We start from the raw sequence: 18,138 nt of genomic DNA on the forward strand, positions 1-18,138 counted from the left end.
TAAAATAACTGTTTTGACGTTAACCACGTGATTATTCTGACACCACGTGATTTGGACATGGCCGCTCCCAGCCATAGACAGTAAAAGAAGCTGAGTGTTCTAAGCATGAGTCACGGCAGAACATTAGGAATATTATTTTGTTCGAGAGCCAAGCGTTAACTCGCAGAAAAAAAGGGTAAGATTATCCTTTATTTGGTGTAATTGCGTATGTATGCGTTTATTTGCTGTGCAGGGTCAGGTGTTTAATGAATAGCTGGTGTTGCAGTGAATGAAAACATCAGCACTGCGTTTGCATTTCATTTGCATTATAATTTACGTTTAGTCTTTTAATGTTAAGTCTAACAATTACTCTAAATATATGTGTAACTTGTATGCAATCGCATGTATTGATAAACTAATATGCTTGCTTGTAAATAATTTCGGTGTGTTTATAGACTAGCAATCTTTTCTAATATATATGTGTTGTCTAACAATACATTTGTTTTTATATTTAATTTATATTTAAATAAGGAAAATAAATGCATTTTATGAATAACCAAAAATTGTATTGAATAAGGTTTTGATAATAATAATATTAAAAAAATAATATTTTATGTCCAACAATATAATATTGATCTAATAATACATTTATGGATTTATGGATAAAAACACAAATATTTTAAACAATAATATTAGTGTTACAGGCCTTACAGTTTTCTCTATTATTCATACATATATTATTGATCACTAATGCCTGAGCATCCAGCCTTTAAAAGCAGATCGTTTTACTTTTACTGACAAAGTGACACTGTCTTTTCATAATTTACCATGTTTAGAGATCGCTGGTGTTGGTTGTTCAACAGTGCCAAAGTTCACAGTGTGTAGAGTTCAAACGCCGTTGAGAAATGTGACAATGACATCCTCCTTTAGTTTCACTGAGAGAGTATAAGCTCTTTCTCAAAACCCTATAAGCTCTCTATGAAGCATTTTAGGGATATTGGAATATGTCTGTTGTACCAAAAATGCCAAGTAGGTTTTGAGAGACAGCCTGTCTGTAGGTGTCACCACAACAACATTGAGTAAATTAATTTCTTTCTGTCAGACTTTTTTTTATACCATGATATTGAGTGATGACTTGAGAAAAAAGAACTGATGCTGTACCATGGTACAGTTTTAGTATCAGATAATAGCATAGTGTTTCCATTTGTGACATTTACATCCATATACTCCAAGTTACTAAAAAATTGTACTATGAAATTGCCACGGTATATCTGCCAAAAAAAAAATGATATCACTTATGTACATATTCATAATAATCATGTAACATGTTAAAAAATATTTATTTTATTTTAGTTTTTGTTTGGAGAAAACTCTAAAAGTTTGAGAAAATATTTTATCATTATAAATTTTTGCTTATTTTAGTATTTCGTGTTTCTGTGTGGAGAAAATTTCATAAAGTAAAATAAAATATTTTAGAATAACATTTTGTTCATTTTAGTTTATTATGGGTTTTGTGTGGAGAGAAAAAAACTAAAAATGAGTTAAAAAAAAATTAATTATTATTATTATTAAATGTGTATTTTTTACAGATTTATGGTCTGTTTCTAATGATAATTTGATGTGTCTTTTCCAAGGTCTATTTTGCTGTGTGCAGGAGAGCGAGAAGTGGACGATGCTTGTGTGTTCACTGGGAACTTTCTGACAGACTACTGTATTTGAAGTCTCCCGTTCCTGGAAACCTCTGTCACACTTTCACCCCGCGATCATGCAGCTGGATCCTGTGCTGGTTGAATCCGGCGTGGTGTTTGGCATGGTTTTTTCCGTTCACTATGCCGTGTGGAACCAGCTGTCCTGGTGTTGCATCGCTCTGGCCATCCAGGCTTTTTATGTGCAGCACAAATGGGATCGGCTCATTCGGACCGGCGCCGCCGTGTTCCAGTTCCGGCCTTCGGCTAACAGCGGAGTGTTACCGGCCAGCATGGTGCTGCCGCTGCTGGGACTGGCTTTGAGGGGACGCTGCATCGCTGTGGGGAACGTTTACATGGAGCGATTCGCAATGGTCATAACAGTGATCGGTATGATGCTGGCACTGTTCCTATCGCTCATCGCTTTGGGAATCACGCGCCCGGTGCCCACAAACACCTGCGTTATAGCCGGCATCGCCAGCAGCGCCATTCTGTACACAGTCAAGCAAACACTAACAGTCTCCGAGGTGATCGAAGTCTTGGAGGTGTTGCTTATTTTTGTGTATTTAAGCTTAATCCTCTTGTATCTCCTCCCTCGCTGCTTCACTCCCGGCGAAGCCCTCCTCATCCTCGGCGGGATCAGTTTCATCATCAAGCAGCTCATCAAGCGCTCCCTGGCGTCGTCCGGGAACGGGAACGCCGACCCACTCATGTATTTCCTGCCAGTCGCCGTGTTAGGCTTAGTGCTGCTGGGAATCTTCTTCGCCGTGCTTTTCGTATTCATGGAATCGGAAACTTGGTCAGCGTCGCTTTTCTTCCACACCATGACGGCTGTTTTGGGATTGGGCCTATTGGTTCCATGGCTTACCCTGCTCACGCAGCATCACCCCATCACCTGGTTTTTACATTTCATCACCGAAACCAACACTCGCCTCTGGCTGATTGGATTCTGGGCCGCTTTGTTGCTTCTAGCAGTTGGTGTTGTGATGCATCAAAATAGTCATCGCTCCGCCGGAAGCAAGAAGCACCAAGCATCGACGACCGTGCGAAAGTACTTCCACTTCCTAACCGTGCTAACCTTCGTACCCGGACTCGCTCTAGACCGTCCTCTTCTTCAGCTAGCCTCAGTCGTATGCCTATCCGCGTTATTGTTCCTCGAATTCGTCCGCTATTTCCGCATCCGACCACTCGGACCACCCTTGCGAAACCTTCTTACTTTATTCCTGGATGAGAGAGACTCAGGACCGCTTATTCTCACCCATATCTACCTTCTCCTTGGCGTCGCCCTTCCAGTCTGGCTCACGCCCGCATCCTGCACCCCTAAAGGAGGCCTAGGGGGCGCCGGTGGCCTGGTGCCATACGCCGGTGTGTTGGCAGTAGGGGTCGGTGACACCGTGGCATCTGTTTTCGGGAGCGCAGTCGGCGAGATCCGCTGGCCTGGCACTAAGAAGACCTTCGAGGGCACGGCGACCTCCGTGTTCGCTCAGATCATCGCCGTGGTGGTTTTCCTCATCGCTGACAGCAGTATAAACCTGAACGCCAGCTACTCGTGGGTCGTGGGCTCAATCACAATGGTGGCCATGCTGGAGGCGTATACTTTGCAGATAGACAACCTGCTGCTCCCTCTGTACCTCTACATCCTCCTGCTGCTTTGAGATCAGACCCATCACAGATCATACCATTATGCCAATGCACAGATATTAACAGCATTAAATTCAGACGGTACAGCCCTAGTATTGTGAGTTTGCAAAGCAGAATGCAATAATGAAACGTCATTAGAGTGTTTATGACCCTTGTACAGTGAATAGAAATGTGGTGAATGTGGTTTCTTATAGTATTAGAGTGAAGCAAACTAGAAAAGTACTTGATATTGTAAACAACATACAAAATGGCACAAAATCAAATGTCTGATGGTGAAATTTTCATGTTTTTTTTATTTGAAAACAGAGTTTTGTGCCGCTGTTGGTAGCTTTAAAGGGATATTCCTTCCAAAAAATTATTAAACCCATTCCAAACCCATATGAATTTCTTTCTTCAGCCAAACACAGAAGATAGAACACAGGTTTCAGATCCCATTGACTTCTATAGTATTTATTTTCCTTACTATGGGAGCCAGAACAGAACCCTTTAAATATTCTTCTTTTACATTTTTAAGGTTTACAGGTGATAAATATGTTGTTTTGAGTGTTTTTTTTGTGTGTGTGTGTCCTCAGAGAAAGCTCTGAAGTCTTGAGACGCTGTTAATATTTCATTCGTTCAAATCCTCTCACTCCAGTATAAATGACAGGGATTGAGTTGCACATTATTAAAAAAGAAATGGAAAATGTAATGCCCTTTAACAATGTCTGCACTCGCACAAACGCATCTTGGATGCAAACACTGAAGGAAGGACACAGTCTACATTTTGTGTGTTTTATTTAAATAAATCTCATGAAAAAATGTCTTCTGTCTTTTGTTTTATATTTTCCATAAATCTGTTTTCCAACGTCTGGTAAAAATGCTATATGAATTGAAGTTTTCCGGGTTTTTTTTTTTTTTAACAGCACATTTCTACAAATTTAAAATGTAAAAAATCAATTATTGTAATGCAATATATATTCAATATTTAAAATATAATATTATAATAATTCATATTATAAATTATTAAATATTTTATAGTTTAAATGACTTTTTTTTTTTTTTTTACAACGTACAGACTATCATTTTGTATTTATATTTGGTAACTTTAATACTATTATAATATTTACTTAAACATTGAAAACATTTTTGCATTACAATAATTAGACTTTTTTTTTTTTTTTACATACTGTATCACCCTTGACATGTTTTATCAGTTTTATCAGTTATGCAATTGTAATATATACTTTCAGTCCTTTATCACAGCATACGTGCATCACTTGAGCCATCGAAGAACACCATTGTTTTTCTATTGTATAACAAAAATACTCAAAAATTATTTTGATGCAATCCTTAGAATTTGCCTTTTTGTCCAATGCAATATGAAGGACTGGTAGCATATCTTGTCGCCTTAAAAAGTGTTTTGTATTCTGAATATTTCAGTGCTATCAGTGGTTTGTCTGCATGGGTCTATATGTAGGAGGCAGTAGATATTAATATACAGATCACTATCTTGTAAATGCATGTAATTCAGCTGTTGTGTCTTTACTCTGATAAAGATTGTGTTAATTATGTGTTTATACTTGAATTTATTCATGATATTTGACCGAGGTTCAAATTCAAAGGGGTGCAAGGTTTGTTGCTTTTAGCGTTTTGTATTGAGGATATTACATTGACGGTTATCACGGGAACTGTGCTCAATCACCTGTTTGGTTTGCAGTGCATTCTGGGACATTTAAGCTGACACTCAACATTTGCATGACACTCGTTTAAGTGTAAACAAGTTTTTAAACTACCTGGCTTTTGTATTAAAATGTGTTACTTTATGGTCCATATTTGACATTTGAAAATGACAAAGATTGTTGGGAGTTTTATTTTGTAAATTATGAATGATTTGTGTATTTACAGTATTTACACTCAACACTTTTTGTTCAAATAGTTGCTTTTACTTTGCATCAAAAGACAAGTTTTTACAAAATAAGTGACCCAGCATGAAACAATAATAACTTTTTATACTATTGTGAAAAAATATAGATCAAAAACAGTTGGAACTTTTTCTATGTTGAGTATCATGTTTTATTTTCTTCATTGCAGTTTTTTTTTTCCAGCAATGTAAATATGATTTTTCAGATTTTCTTGTCCGACTGGTTGGCTTAAGAACTGCATTTGGTCATTTATTTTCTTCCTCTGGATATCCAGAATATTCTTATTATCAAACATTCATACCCTTTCTATATTGTATTGATTTTGTTGGATGCAAAGGATGTGTTAAAAGGAAATAAACTGAATTTCTAATAAAATTAAAGCGTTTCTCATTTCTCTATTATTAAAGGTCGGAAGTCAGATTATAAATAATAAACACTCTTTATTTAAAAAAAACTAGCCTTTTATTAAAAGCCACTGTTGTGGTTGTAGATAAAATATACAGCTGATTCAAAATGATTTTATGCCAAGAAAGATGTTTTTGGCCCATTTACGAATCTTCATATTTAAATGTGTGAGTATTGGTCCAGACATTAAAAGGCTCATGGTCACATGACTGAGCTGATATCTCTTCAGGGTCACTGGTAACGTTATCAGGCCTGTTTTGGTGTTGTTTCTGTCTTTAGGTGTAGAGGGACGGGAAGGGCAGCTCTTCTGTTGGTTGTAGCCTGAGACACAAAAACAGATTCAAGTTACAAACTAGGCTTTCTCCACTGCTTCTTCATGCATGTCCTGCATTACCCAGCATGCACTGTTCTTACCAGTTCTCGGGACTCCAAACGGTGTTTTGAGACTCCATGATGTGAAAGGTGTAAACGTGGCGTGAGGCGTCAGATGTGTTTGCAGCGCTGCGGTGGACGACTTCACCGTGAATCAGAACCGCTCCACCTACAGTACCAAAACATTTAACAAAAGTGATCAAAAATACCATCATAAAATATACACACACACTGTTGTTTAATATTACGATTAATATTTTTATACAGCCAGGATGCATTCAATTGATTAAAATGCATCTAGAAAATCTTCTCCAATAGCCCTCTGGTTTGTCCACATGATCTTTAGCAAACTGCAGATTGCAGCGGTGTTGTTCTCCTTATGATGCACTTATGAACACTAACATTAGCCGATGTGAGAAAGGCCTTTAGTTGCTTCGACGTTTCCCTGGAGCCCTTTGCAACCTCACAGACTATTACATGTCTTGCTTTTGGAGTGATCTTTGTTGTTTGACCGCTCCTGGGCAGGGGAACAGTCTTGAACTTCCTCCATCTGTACACAATCTGTCTGACGGTGTATCGGTGGAGTCTAAACTCTTTAGAGATGGTTTTGTAACCTTTTCCAGCCTGATGAGTAACAGCAACTCTTTTTCTGAGGTCCTCAGAGATCTCATTTGTTTGTGCCATGATATACTTCCACAAACATGACCAAACTCTGATAGATCCCTGTTCTATCAATAAAACAGGGCACGCATTGACACCTGATAGTCATCCCACTGATTAAAATCACACTAACTTCACCTTCAAATGGACTACTAATCCTAGAGATGCACATACTTTAATATTGGATCATTTTCCTGAATAAATAAATGACTAAGTATATATTTTCAACTACTTTGAGTGGGTTCTCTTTCAAATTTGATGACTTCTGAAAATCTGATGATCTTTTGGGTTACATTGATGCAGAAATTCTAAAAGAAATTCTAAATGGTTCATAAACTTTCAAGCATATATACACACACACACACACACACACGTATATGTACATACATAGACTAATATTATTAATATTAATTTCCATTTCCGCAATTTTTCCCATTTTGCATTTCTGTTATGTGCTATTGTCATTTTTAAATGTTTGTAAATAACTATTATAATAGGTTCAATTATTTTATATTTAACTTCTAGATATATATACATACATACACATACAAATTCAAAATATTAATACTAAATACACATATAAATTAAATTAACACTACATAGACACATATGTACTTATATAGACAGACTAATATTACTGGAATATTCCTCTAATAATATTATTAGTGTTTTTTCTTCACTCCAGACCTTTAAAACTGCTCTAAAAACTCATTTATTCACAATGTTTGCCTTAATTTTCTGTTTTATGCTTTTGTAACTTGTATATTGCATATTATTTCACCTTAGTCTGCTGTTTGGCTGTTTATATGTTGTACACTATGTTATTCACCTTATGTAAAGTGTCCTTGGGTGTTTAAAAGGCACTATATAAAAAAATTATTATTATTATTACTAATGTTAAGCAGCTTACTTCTGGTACAAGTAGTTTCACACAGTGGACTGCAAAAAAATACAAAACACAAAGAGATTCTTCAACTCACCTTTTTTAACAGGAGCAGGAACGAAGAGCTTGTCGTCGTGTGTCTTCTCTCGGCCAATGAAATCAGTCAGAGGAAACGTGCCTTTAGGTGTCCGCACCATTCGTCTGGTAATCCCATCTAACACACGCAGGAACAGGTCCACACAAACCCATTTACAATGCAAAATACAGCTTCACTCAAACAGCATGCATGCACAAAAGCCTGTGAATCTGCCTAACCGTGGTGTGATCCCGGTATGAACCACAGACAGCCGTTCTCCAGCGTAGCATCTTCCAGAGCGATCCACACGCCCATCACTCTTCCCAGAGGCTGCGTGTGAAGGAAGGTGGCGTCTTGGTGAGGGGTCACTGAATTCGAAGATCAAAGTTCAGCCACATGTTTTTGTACTGCATTCCTATTGGTTAAAGATAGGGAGGGTCTTACCTTCTCCACCAATCCCTGGTTGCTGTTGACAGATCAGACAGAGAAGAGGGAAGTAATGAATTAATTACCTTTACAAATGTGTGTCATCTTCATTATATAAGCATGCAGGACATATGAACTGTACCTTAAAGATGTACATACTCTGCAGAATCACTGGATATATCAGGCCGAGTTTCTTAACCAGGTTCTGCAGATAGGAAACACATATTCTCAAACACATTATGACAAACTGAAGTGTAATAAAAAGAGTGAAGAATATTTGGCATAGTTTTTTTTAGTTTTTTTTTTTTTTTTATCAAGATGGTTAAACAGTGGATTGCTTAGCTTGAAAGCTTGAAAATTTGGTAAGTATGGTAGCTATTCAATGTTTTCTTACATAGAGGTTATTAATATAGGCTGAAATATAGTGTTTTTTATAGTTTAAAGGTGATCTTATGGTGCATTGCTCGTTAAAAGTTAGGCTGTTAATATAATATAGAGAAAGACCATTCTTAATTATTTTTACTATATTAAAATGCATTTATTTTTTTACATTCTTTGGTCGAAGTTTTCAGATCTGCACTTCGGAGTCTGTTCGCGACTCGGTTGATTCAGATCGGCATTTCGGAGCCTGTTCGCGACTCGGTTGATTCAGATCGGCATTTCGGAGCCTGTTCGCGACTCGGTTGATTCAGATCGGGACTTCGGAGCCTGTTCGCGACTCGGTTGATTCAGATCGGCACTAGTCTGTTCGCGACTCGGTTGATTCAGATCGGCATTTCGGAGCCTGTTCGCGACTCGGTTGATTCAGATCGGCACTTCGGAGCCTTTTGGCGACTCGGTTGATTCAGATCGGCACTTCGGAGCGTGTTCGCGACTTGGTTGAATCAGATCGGCACTTCGGAGCCTTTTGGCGACTCGGTTGATTCAGATCGGAACTTCGGAGCGTGTTCGCGACTCGGTTGAATCAGATCGGCACTTTAGAGCCTGTTCGCGACTCGGTTGATTCAGATCGGCACTTCGGAGCGTGTTCGCGACTCGGTTGAATCAGATCGGCACTTTAGAGCCTGTTCGCGACTCGGTTGATTCAGATCGGCACTTCGGAGCGTGTTCGCGACTCGGTTGAATCAGATCGGCACTTCGGAGCCTGTTCCCGACTCGGTTGATTCAGATCGGCACCATTGTGTATGAAATGTGCTATATAAATAAACTTGCCTTGCCTAGTGTGTTAGTGGGATTATATTATATATATATATATATATATATATATATATATATATATATATATATATATATATATATATATATATATATATATATATATATATATATATATATATATATATAATATATGTGTGTGTGTATCTGTGAATATATATATATATATATATATATATATATATATATATATATATATATATATATATATATTCACACATACACACACACACACACTACCAGTCAGAGTTTGGGATCAGAATGATTTTTAATGTTTTTTTTTACAGGAAATTATTTTACTCATCAAGACAGCATTTATTTGATCAAAAATACTGGAAAACTTGTAATATTGTGAAATATTATTAACATTTTTCTATTTTAATATACTGTAATTTATCATTTATGTAAATTGTAATTTATTCATGTGATGTGCAGCTGTATTTTCAGCATCATTCCTCCAGTAACATACTAAGTCCAACTCTCAATAACCTTGGCCAAAACAATAAAGATTTCAACACAAACTGCCAGTTGCACCAACAAAATAATACATAGTTCAACATAAAGTTTAAAGTCCACGCTAGTTGCTATATGTTTTGCGTTGAGGTGATACTTGAGGCTCGATGTGCTGCGGTGATATCATAGACAGTAAAAGAAATGGACACAGCGACCCCATTGGACATCAACTTAGACAATTGAAGCCCATTTTTAGCATTTTTTAGCACTTCCGTTTCTGATGCGCAGACTCAAACGAAGCTTGACGACGTCAGCAACCTGTCTGACAGATGTAAATCTTCTAGTAGCTGTGCGTGCAAACTGCCATCGTTAATCTTGCAGAGACGGCGAGCTTGAGCGGGGAGTTCTTTGGCGTGAGTGAGCAGGAGTAAGTATTCTGATTAATTATTTTGTATAGTATTTTAAAATGTAACGCCATTACGCCACATTAAGTTAATTGCCTGCGAGCTTCTCCTCCTGTCTGTACGGTAATGCGACAGAGAGTCGAGTGGTCATGACGCAATCGTTAGCCTATTTTTTTATAAAAACTGTTTCAACGGGCCATAATGTAACATAGAAGGTAATGGAGCCATTTATACATTGCCGTGTAGGAATAAATAATGGACAAATGGAGTCTTTAAACGCCTCAGATGTAAAGTTATTCGCTGTCAAAGTGACGCCTAAAATGAATGGGAGTCAATGGGATGCTAACGCAAGTGAAGTTCTGCTACAAGATGGCAGCACGCAGCCGACTTCAACTTCCGGTCGACTTCCTTGCCGCCTGGGTGATATGAGAACGCTAGTTGGTGCTCCAGTATAATCGGTCCGCCGAAACTCATCCAGTGAGAAACGTTCCGCTTCACAAAAATAAATTATTAATAATGCGAGAAAAATCTTTCTGTAATTAATTAATCTTAATTAAGGCGTTATTTTTTGTTTAATTAATTAATCTCAATTAACGCGTTAAAGTCCCAGCCCCAATATATATATATATATATATATATATATATATATATATTAGCTTTTATGTGCTTTTGTCATTCTGTATTACATTTTTAAATTTCTATTTGCTTTAATCAATTTTTATTTCCGGTAAAGTTTTAGTATTTTAGTTTTACATTTTCTTTTTTCATTTTAGTTTAAGGCATTTTGTGCTTTGGTCACAATAAATATTTCTATGTAGCTTTAAGTTTTGTTTCAATTCTAGTTTTAGTATTAATATTTTTATTTATTTTTTATTGAGTTAATAATAATAATAATTTTCTGTTTTCATTTTAGTCATTTTCCGTGCTTGTCATTTTTATTGTATTTTTTTATATTTCTATATAGATTTAATTAATTTGTAATAACTTTTATGACCAGCTTATTTCCGTTTTTAGTTTTTTTAATCTAAAAAGTTAAAATGTAATGTTTATATTTTATTTTATTTTATTTCAAATGCCGAAATGTTTTTTAATAGCTTTAGTTTACATTAGCAACACTGGTCTGGGTTGTCTGGTATTAAAAGGTTTTAAAGTTTCTCATAAATCAAATAAGTTTTTGAAACAAGTGTTTACAATTAGACCACAGTTTACATTTGTTTACATGGAGGTTTGGTCATTACTTGAACTTTGGGAGAGTGGGTGACCGCTTTAAACAGCGGCTCATAAGCGTGGAGAGCTGTGGGAAAGATAAAACACAAATACTTAGGACCAAAAGAATAATACATGACTGAATTATACAAAAAGCTATTTTCTGAAATACCCACCATGTCCGATTTTATTCAAGGAATGTTCTTTTGGCACGATGAACTCTCCTGAAAACACAATAGTCACATTTTTATGAATTTCCTGTCTTTTTCTATATCTCAACATGATTAACAAAGCAACTAAACTACAAACCTTTATCATCAAACACTCCTTTCTCAAAGAAGAAACGGATCTGGTCTCCACTTGTGATGAAATAGTCTGCACTTCCCTGGATAAACGCCAAATATGAACATGATTTGACTGCTCTAACCACTTCTGAGTCTATGTGGATTTACAAGGGACATTGTTCCAGTTACGACAGGCTTTGTATCTAATCCAGTTAACTTTATTTACCTGCATCTTTACCCAGAAACATTTGGTTGCATGTGGACAGTAAAGCACAGAAGAACATTTATGACCACACTGCTGTAAATGCTTCCTGCTGATGCATTCTGGGTGTTCATATGGAAGGATTTTACCTGTTTTTTAAGCTGCTCGTCGTGGTCAGTTGAGAACTGTATCCTGCAGTGTTCAGGAACATCCATCTGCTCAATAATCTCACTCATTCGTTCCCGTAAAGCATCACACTCCTCTGGGGACAGAAGGCCCTCCAGCACCAGATAGCCCTCATCCCTGTACTGCACAACAAATACATTGCTCTTCCTCACATCATCAAAAAGCATCATTAATGCACGTGTACCATGGTAATGGCATGGTATTCTTTGAAGTACTTTGTTAATTGCATGTAATTCCAATGATTCAGTTATTCACAGAGGTCAGCTTTCAAACAGACGTGATGCCATCAGATATACCCGTCAGTTTTGAGGAGAAAATTTCACAAAATAATTTTATTTAAGTATATGTGATTGAGAATAGGTTAGAGCAAAATGCAGATCCACTAACTTATGTTTGCCGTCACATGATCGGTGATTCAGAAAAATGACTAACTTTACTACATAGAGCGCCATTCAAATCTCGGGAGGTTTTTGGTTATTTATTTACTTACTTAAAAAGTTAACTTTAATGATTGTAAATTGATCTATAAACTTTAAATCAGTGCATTTTAATTTACAATTTTTAAAGATTAATTTAACTAAGTAGTCAAAAAAGACTATGATTAGGCCTTTCGTCTCAGCGCGGAGAAAAGTAACAGATGTCACATGACAAATAGTCTTACGCTCTTACGCTTTTGGATAATAATAATAATACTAATAATATCAATAAATAGACGGTATTCTGTTGCGGCTGCAACTGTTAAAAATATGTAGCCGTTAAACTGAAAAAAAAAATGAAGAGTTAAAATATATAATTATTACTCAAACGATTTGAATTCCTGCAAACCCGCCCATTTCCACGCCCCTCGTATTATGCCACAATCCATTCTACCAGCGAATTACGCAACAGACTTCAGATATATATTAAAATTATTCCACACGTGCTATCGCGATTTTTTTTATTTCATGCATCTATTGCACGAGGCGCTGATTTATGAAAACATTTATTATAAATATTATAAAGCAGCAAAACGCTGCACTCTAACAGCACTGGCATGTCTTAAATCTGCGTTTTTCAGCATGTGCATAGAACAAAACACGATATCTGTTGTATTTAAGAGTTGTCATAGCAGTTAAGATGCAGTTTCTTACCTTTTGCACGTCTTGATCTGTCAAAACATTCATGCTGATGAAGACAGTCTGAGAAGAAAGCTCTCCCATCCAAATCTCTCTCTCTCGCCCTCTCTCTCTCAGCAAACACGTGGTTGCCCCAAGTCAAATACGATTAAACTGTAACCTATGGTGATGCAATAATTGGATTTTGAACATGAAGTCTTTCATTGCATTGCAAAAAAACTCAAATGTGCCGTCACTGAGTGTTCAGGTGAACCTAAAAGGTAAACATGTGCCTCCAGTAAACTTAATTTCAGATAAAGAGTGAACACAGGTCTGTCCCGGGAGGATGGAAATGTATTTGTCTGGCAGATTATTACAAGATTGCATGTAATGTAGACTGTATTGAAGAGGAATTCATAAAACATATGCTTAGTGTAAAGGGTTTTTCTAGTATTCAGACCCCAAATTAATAGTATGACAGATTTAGTTATCGTCATTGCATCATAAAACATATTAATGAACTATAGTACAATGTGTGCAAACTACATTTCTGAATCAATCTCTGTTTTGATTTTCAAACAATAGGCATGAGAAACATAAGATAGTTCACTCAGAAATAATACTTTTATTTATAATACGTTATTATATATAAATATAATACGTTATTTATAATATAATATTATTAATTTGCAAACTTTTTTTTGTGCATTTCCTTAAAGGTTATAATAAAATTATACATAAACCTTTTGGAACAAACTAAAAACAAAAATGCACTGAAAACTTGTTTTAAAAGCACTTACATTTCTGTGACTTTTTCCGGCAGCAGTTGTTGTTAATAATGTAAATATGTAATACCCATTATGCTGGTGACATTAAATAAATAAATAATAATAAAGTCAATTGTATGAAGAAGAGAAAAAAACTACTTTTATTTATAGAAAATTAGTAGTACTTTTATTGTAGCTTTTGTATAGTGCATTTTGTCTATTTACCTGCAGAGAGCGCATAAGTCACACAGACTGTCAACATGAAGCCTTTGCATTTGAAGGGATGCCTCTGCTTAGCTATTAAATATGATAATCTAGCAGTTTTTGTGTTTGTATTAAGTAACAAACATAAGTCTGATCTCAAATGAGCTAGAAGACTACAGCCAAACAGTTACAGTTAATTCTGACCCCTAATACTTGACGAACACTAAAGAATTCACTTAATCTTGCACACATTTGAACATGACAAAAGTGAACAGAATTCCAGTTAACGGGACAGTGGTTCTCCATTAACACCTTCTTGTTTCTATAAATCTATGATGGCTGTGCAACATTCAGACTTGGTGACTTTCATTTATACAGTTGTTTGAAGAGGTTTCAAGTGCATACTAACTTAAAGAGTTGTAGTTTGGTTTAACTGGCTGCCATCTGGCTGGAAGTGACCATTACTTCACTGAGAGAGAGTGAATGGGAGCTTTTATGTGGAGTGGTTCTTTACGGAAAACAGAGAGAAAGGCCCAGTGTTCACCGACACAGGTGTGTGTGTGTGTGTGTGTGTGTGGTACTTAACTTCTGTGTCAATGTCTACTTTTTCAAAAAACAATGCCAAGTGAATATGACTTCATTTTATGAAAACGATTTTGAACTTGGTCACATTAACTGATAAATCTGGTAGTGTTTAGTGCATAATGCAATGTGAATTTTTTGACTAAATCTACTTAAAAATGTTATTTTTAAATCACAATCGGGCAATTTGCATATATCCAATTACCAGAAATCAAACCACTTGATCACCATAATTGATGAAAAACAAGCTTGAGCCAGACAGAGGAACTCTTAAAGGCATAGTTCACACAAAAATTAAATCTGCTGAAAATGTACTCACCCTCAGGCCATCCGAGATGTAGATGACTTTGTTTCTTCATCAGGTTTGGAGAAATGTAGCTTTGCATCAGTTGCTTAGCAATAGATGCTCTGCGGTGAATGGGTGCCGTCAGAATGAGTCCAAACTGCTGATAAAAACATCACAATAATCCACAAGTAATAAACAACACTCCATCGGTTTACGTCTTGATTGAGTCCAGATTGCTTTCTGCAGTGAAAAGGTCACCTGGACTGAAATCTACACAGATCAAGCATGGTTTACAAGCGAGATGAGTCCAAAACATCTCTGAACAAATATGTGGATGCATTTTGATGTGAGAGACTACAGCAGATTTTAAACTGATGAAACAATATAATGGATTATGGACTATATTTTGGCCAAAAAGTCTCTTTTTCAGACCACATGATTTAGACAAACGTTTCTCCTTTTCTGTTTTGTCCACGTTAATACATTTCTGAATTAACTTGTATAAATGCAAAACCAATTGTAGCAAATGCTTAAAAATAAAACAGTGTTCAGGCATAATTTCCAGAGAATAACCCATGTGTGTGACTTAAGAAATATATGAAAACACTTTTGAACGTTTATCAGAAGTCTTTACTTGGTGTTTTTTCAAGCCATACTGCATACATCAGGCAAACTTCTGAACAAAAAGAAAAGTTCAAATAAAAATCAGAAAATCATATGAACTTCTACATACATATATATATATATATATATATATATAAAAAAAGATACATTAACGCATAGGATTGTTTTTCTTGCAAAAACACAAACTTGAGTCCGTGCTTTCTTTTTGTTCTTTCTCTTTTTTTTTTTTTTTTTGTAAAATTATAAAACCTATAAACGCAAAATGTACATTTTATCTTTGAGATGAGTTCCAGCGTAGAGCTCCGAGAGAGTTAAGGCCATGATAGCATTCATTCCCGTGGAGAAGTCGACCAATGGGGTGCAACGTGCAGGTCACCTGATCCAAATGCAACTCCGTCCAAAATGGCAAAAGTTTATTCGGTCGAGTGTTTAAGTTTGTAGTTACCATATCATCCTGTAAAGTCTGTTGAGTGTAAGATTTCAGCAATACATCTATGGCATCATATTCATAGTCTTTAAAAGCATATTTAAGAAGTGGATTTTGTATATGACCTTTTTGGCATTTACTTCTGTGGGTATTGGCTCTAAAATGTACATTTTACATATTCTATAACTCGGCTGACACATTCATAAACAGTCGACTCTTCCCTGATTGGACACAGCCGCTGAGTAAATAATGCACAAACCAGATATTGCTTATTATATCTATTCATTCCAATAATGTCACTGCTTCATGTGCCTGTAGAGGGCAGTGCATGAATGACTTGACCTTTTTTGTGTATGAGAACTTGTTTGAGAGAGTGTATCAGTGTATGTTTCTAAGCACAGATGGCACTGTACTGTCCACAACTTCCCTTCATAAGGACGAGAAACGCTGTCCCCCAAATAAAAATCATTAAAAATTATAAAAGACAAACGAATCGAAAGCAGAACGACCACTTCGTTTACACGAAAATAAAAATTTACTGAACATTTACTCACAGTCAGCTTATCCACGATGTAGATGAGTTTGTTTCTTCAATCATGGATAGCATCATATCACTTGTTCACAAAGGGATGCTCTGCAGTGAATGGGTGCCGTCAGAATGGGAGCTGTTAAAAACATCACAATATAGTGTTAAATTAACGGATGGACTGGAGTGCTGTGGATTGTGATGTTGTTATCAGCTGTATGGACTCTAATTCTGACGGCACCCATTCACTCCAGAGCATCCATTGGTGAGCAACTGATGCAATGCTACATTTCTCCAAACTTGATGAAGAAACAAAGTCATCTACATCTCGGATGGCCTGAGGGTGAGCACATTTTCAGCAGATTTTATATTTGTGTGAACTGTGCCTTTAAGAGTTCCTCTGTCTGGCTCAAGCTTGTTCTTTATCAGCTCTCCACAGCTGCTCCTTGAACTCTGGCGGCAGGGTGTTGAAGAGGTCCTCTTCTACGATCAGCCCGGAGCGCTTGAGAAGGCGACATTCGGAGAGCTCCACCGGTAATCCCTCCAGCCGGTTCCCGCGCAGCTCCAGCTGCATGAGGCCGGTTAACTCTCCGAAACGTGACGGCAGCACCGTAAGGCAGTTATTTCCCAGATTCAGCGTCCGCAGCTTCTTACACTGGAACAACTCGGGTGGCAGCGCCTCGATCTGAAACAGAGAAAAGCGTGGTTAACACACTAGCTCCCTCATACGATTCTCTCTAATCAGGGAGTAAAATATAATGACAGAATAAAAAACACTTTATTGTACATAACAATATTAAATCCACAAAATACATAAATAAAGAATTCCCCTTATGTATAATGCACAGGTTTCTGCGGGTTTCTGAAGAACAACCGTTTTCTGCAATAAAAGGTCAGCACATGCATTCAATTTTTCTGTTTTCACAAGAAAATATGCACTTGTAAAATGTAGTGTGTAAAATGTTATCTAATGACAAAAAATAAGATCAACACTATAGTACAAAACATTTATGAAAATGGAGATACATTTTTTTTTTTTTTTATAAAAACGATTATTGCAACTTTAAATGTGGTTTGTCGTGTTTGTTTGTAGCAGTGCTATTGTAGCATAATTTGAAGTTTAATATTTTTTTTAATTTTAAAGTAAAAAAAAAAAAGTCTACTGTCTACTTTTTTTTTTAATTATAGATTGTTTTTTTCGATATTTATTTTTACCTGAGTTTTGAAGTAAGGAAAAAAAAAGTGTTCTTATGGTTTTAGCTTTAGTTTCAGTTCATAATAACCCTTATTTATATTAATGTCATTGACTTTATACAAATATGAATTAGTAGTAGTAGTATTAACTAACATTTTTATGAAACATGATGAATCATACTTGGTCATATAGCAATTTTGCTTTTGTTTCAGTAGCTAAAAACTATTTTCAGTTGTTTCTGTTAATGGAGTGAACAATGTAAAATAAGTCTTCATTTGACGCCTGTTCATTCAGTCGGTGTGTTTTGTGCAGGATGGAATGGATAATGTACCGTCAGCGATCAGTCAGTGATCAGGTGTCTTGGTCAGGGTTTATTCTGCGATAACGACCAGCTGACTGATGGGAAACCCAAAACCAGCAGCGCCCCGCAGGCAATCGTTTGTGTGGCAAAACAC

At 36.3% G+C, this 18,138-nt stretch overlaps 3 protein-coding genes across 5 annotated transcripts in view; 1 reads left to right on the forward strand and 2 right to left on the reverse strand.

The window, feature by feature from the left end:
- The first annotated feature begins 49 nt into the window (after positions 1–49).
- Positions 50–14,896, forward strand: dolk (dolichol kinase). 2 transcript variants are annotated; one of them, XR_003278817.1, is made up of 3 exons: positions 50–175; positions 1,614–3,869; positions 14,596–14,896. XR_003278817.1 is itself a non-coding variant. In XM_026235279.1 (2 exons), exon 2 carries the CDS (start codon positions 1,745–1,747, stop codon positions 3,317–3,319), a length of 1,575 nt encoding a protein of 524 aa, XP_026091064.1. In that variant the 5' UTR covers positions 50–175; positions 1,614–1,744; the 3' UTR covers positions 3,320–4,103. The 2 variants fall into 2 exon arrangements, 1 of the variants encoding a protein (XP_026091064.1); XM_026235279.1 differs by lacking the exon at positions 14,596–14,896 and having other exon boundaries at positions 1,614–4,103.
- LOC113064433 (phytanoyl-CoA dioxygenase domain-containing protein 1-like) lies at positions 5,651–13,255 on the reverse strand. Of its 2 annotated transcripts, XM_026235280.1 has the most exons (12): positions 13,109–13,255; positions 11,942–12,100; positions 11,817–11,822; positions 11,616–11,691; positions 11,483–11,530; positions 11,339–11,394; positions 8,171–8,233; positions 8,047–8,068; positions 7,842–7,970; positions 7,624–7,740; positions 6,026–6,152; positions 5,651–5,932 (listed from the first exon to the last, which is right to left on the reverse strand). In XM_026235280.1, the coding sequence occupies exons 1-12, from the start codon at positions 13,175–13,177 to the stop codon at positions 5,887–5,889; spliced, it is 918 nt and encodes a 305-aa protein (XP_026091065.1). In that variant the 5' UTR covers positions 13,178–13,255; the 3' UTR covers positions 5,651–5,886. The 2 variants fall into 2 exon arrangements, with proteins under 2 accessions (XP_026091065.1, XP_026091066.1); XM_026235281.1 differs by lacking the exon at positions 11,817–11,822.
- A 627-nt stretch (positions 14,897–15,523) lies between the features above and the next one.
- Positions 15,524–18,138, reverse strand: part of LOC113064431 (volume-regulated anion channel subunit LRRC8A-like) — a 29,231-nt gene continuing 26,616 nt past the window's right edge. Inside the window, exon 7 of the mRNA XM_026235278.1 lies at positions 15,524–17,173. Coding sequence (XP_026091063.1) covers positions 16,898–17,173 — 276 coding nt within the window. The 3' untranslated portion in view covers positions 15,524–16,897. The remainder of the gene's footprint in view (positions 17,174–18,138) is intronic.

Source organism: Carassius auratus, chromosome 46 (genome assembly GCF_003368295.1).
Source record: "Carassius auratus strain Wakin chromosome 46, ASM336829v1, whole genome shotgun sequence".
In the NCBI taxonomy this organism is placed as follows: Eukaryota; Metazoa; Chordata; class Actinopteri; order Cypriniformes; family Cyprinidae; genus Carassius; species Carassius auratus.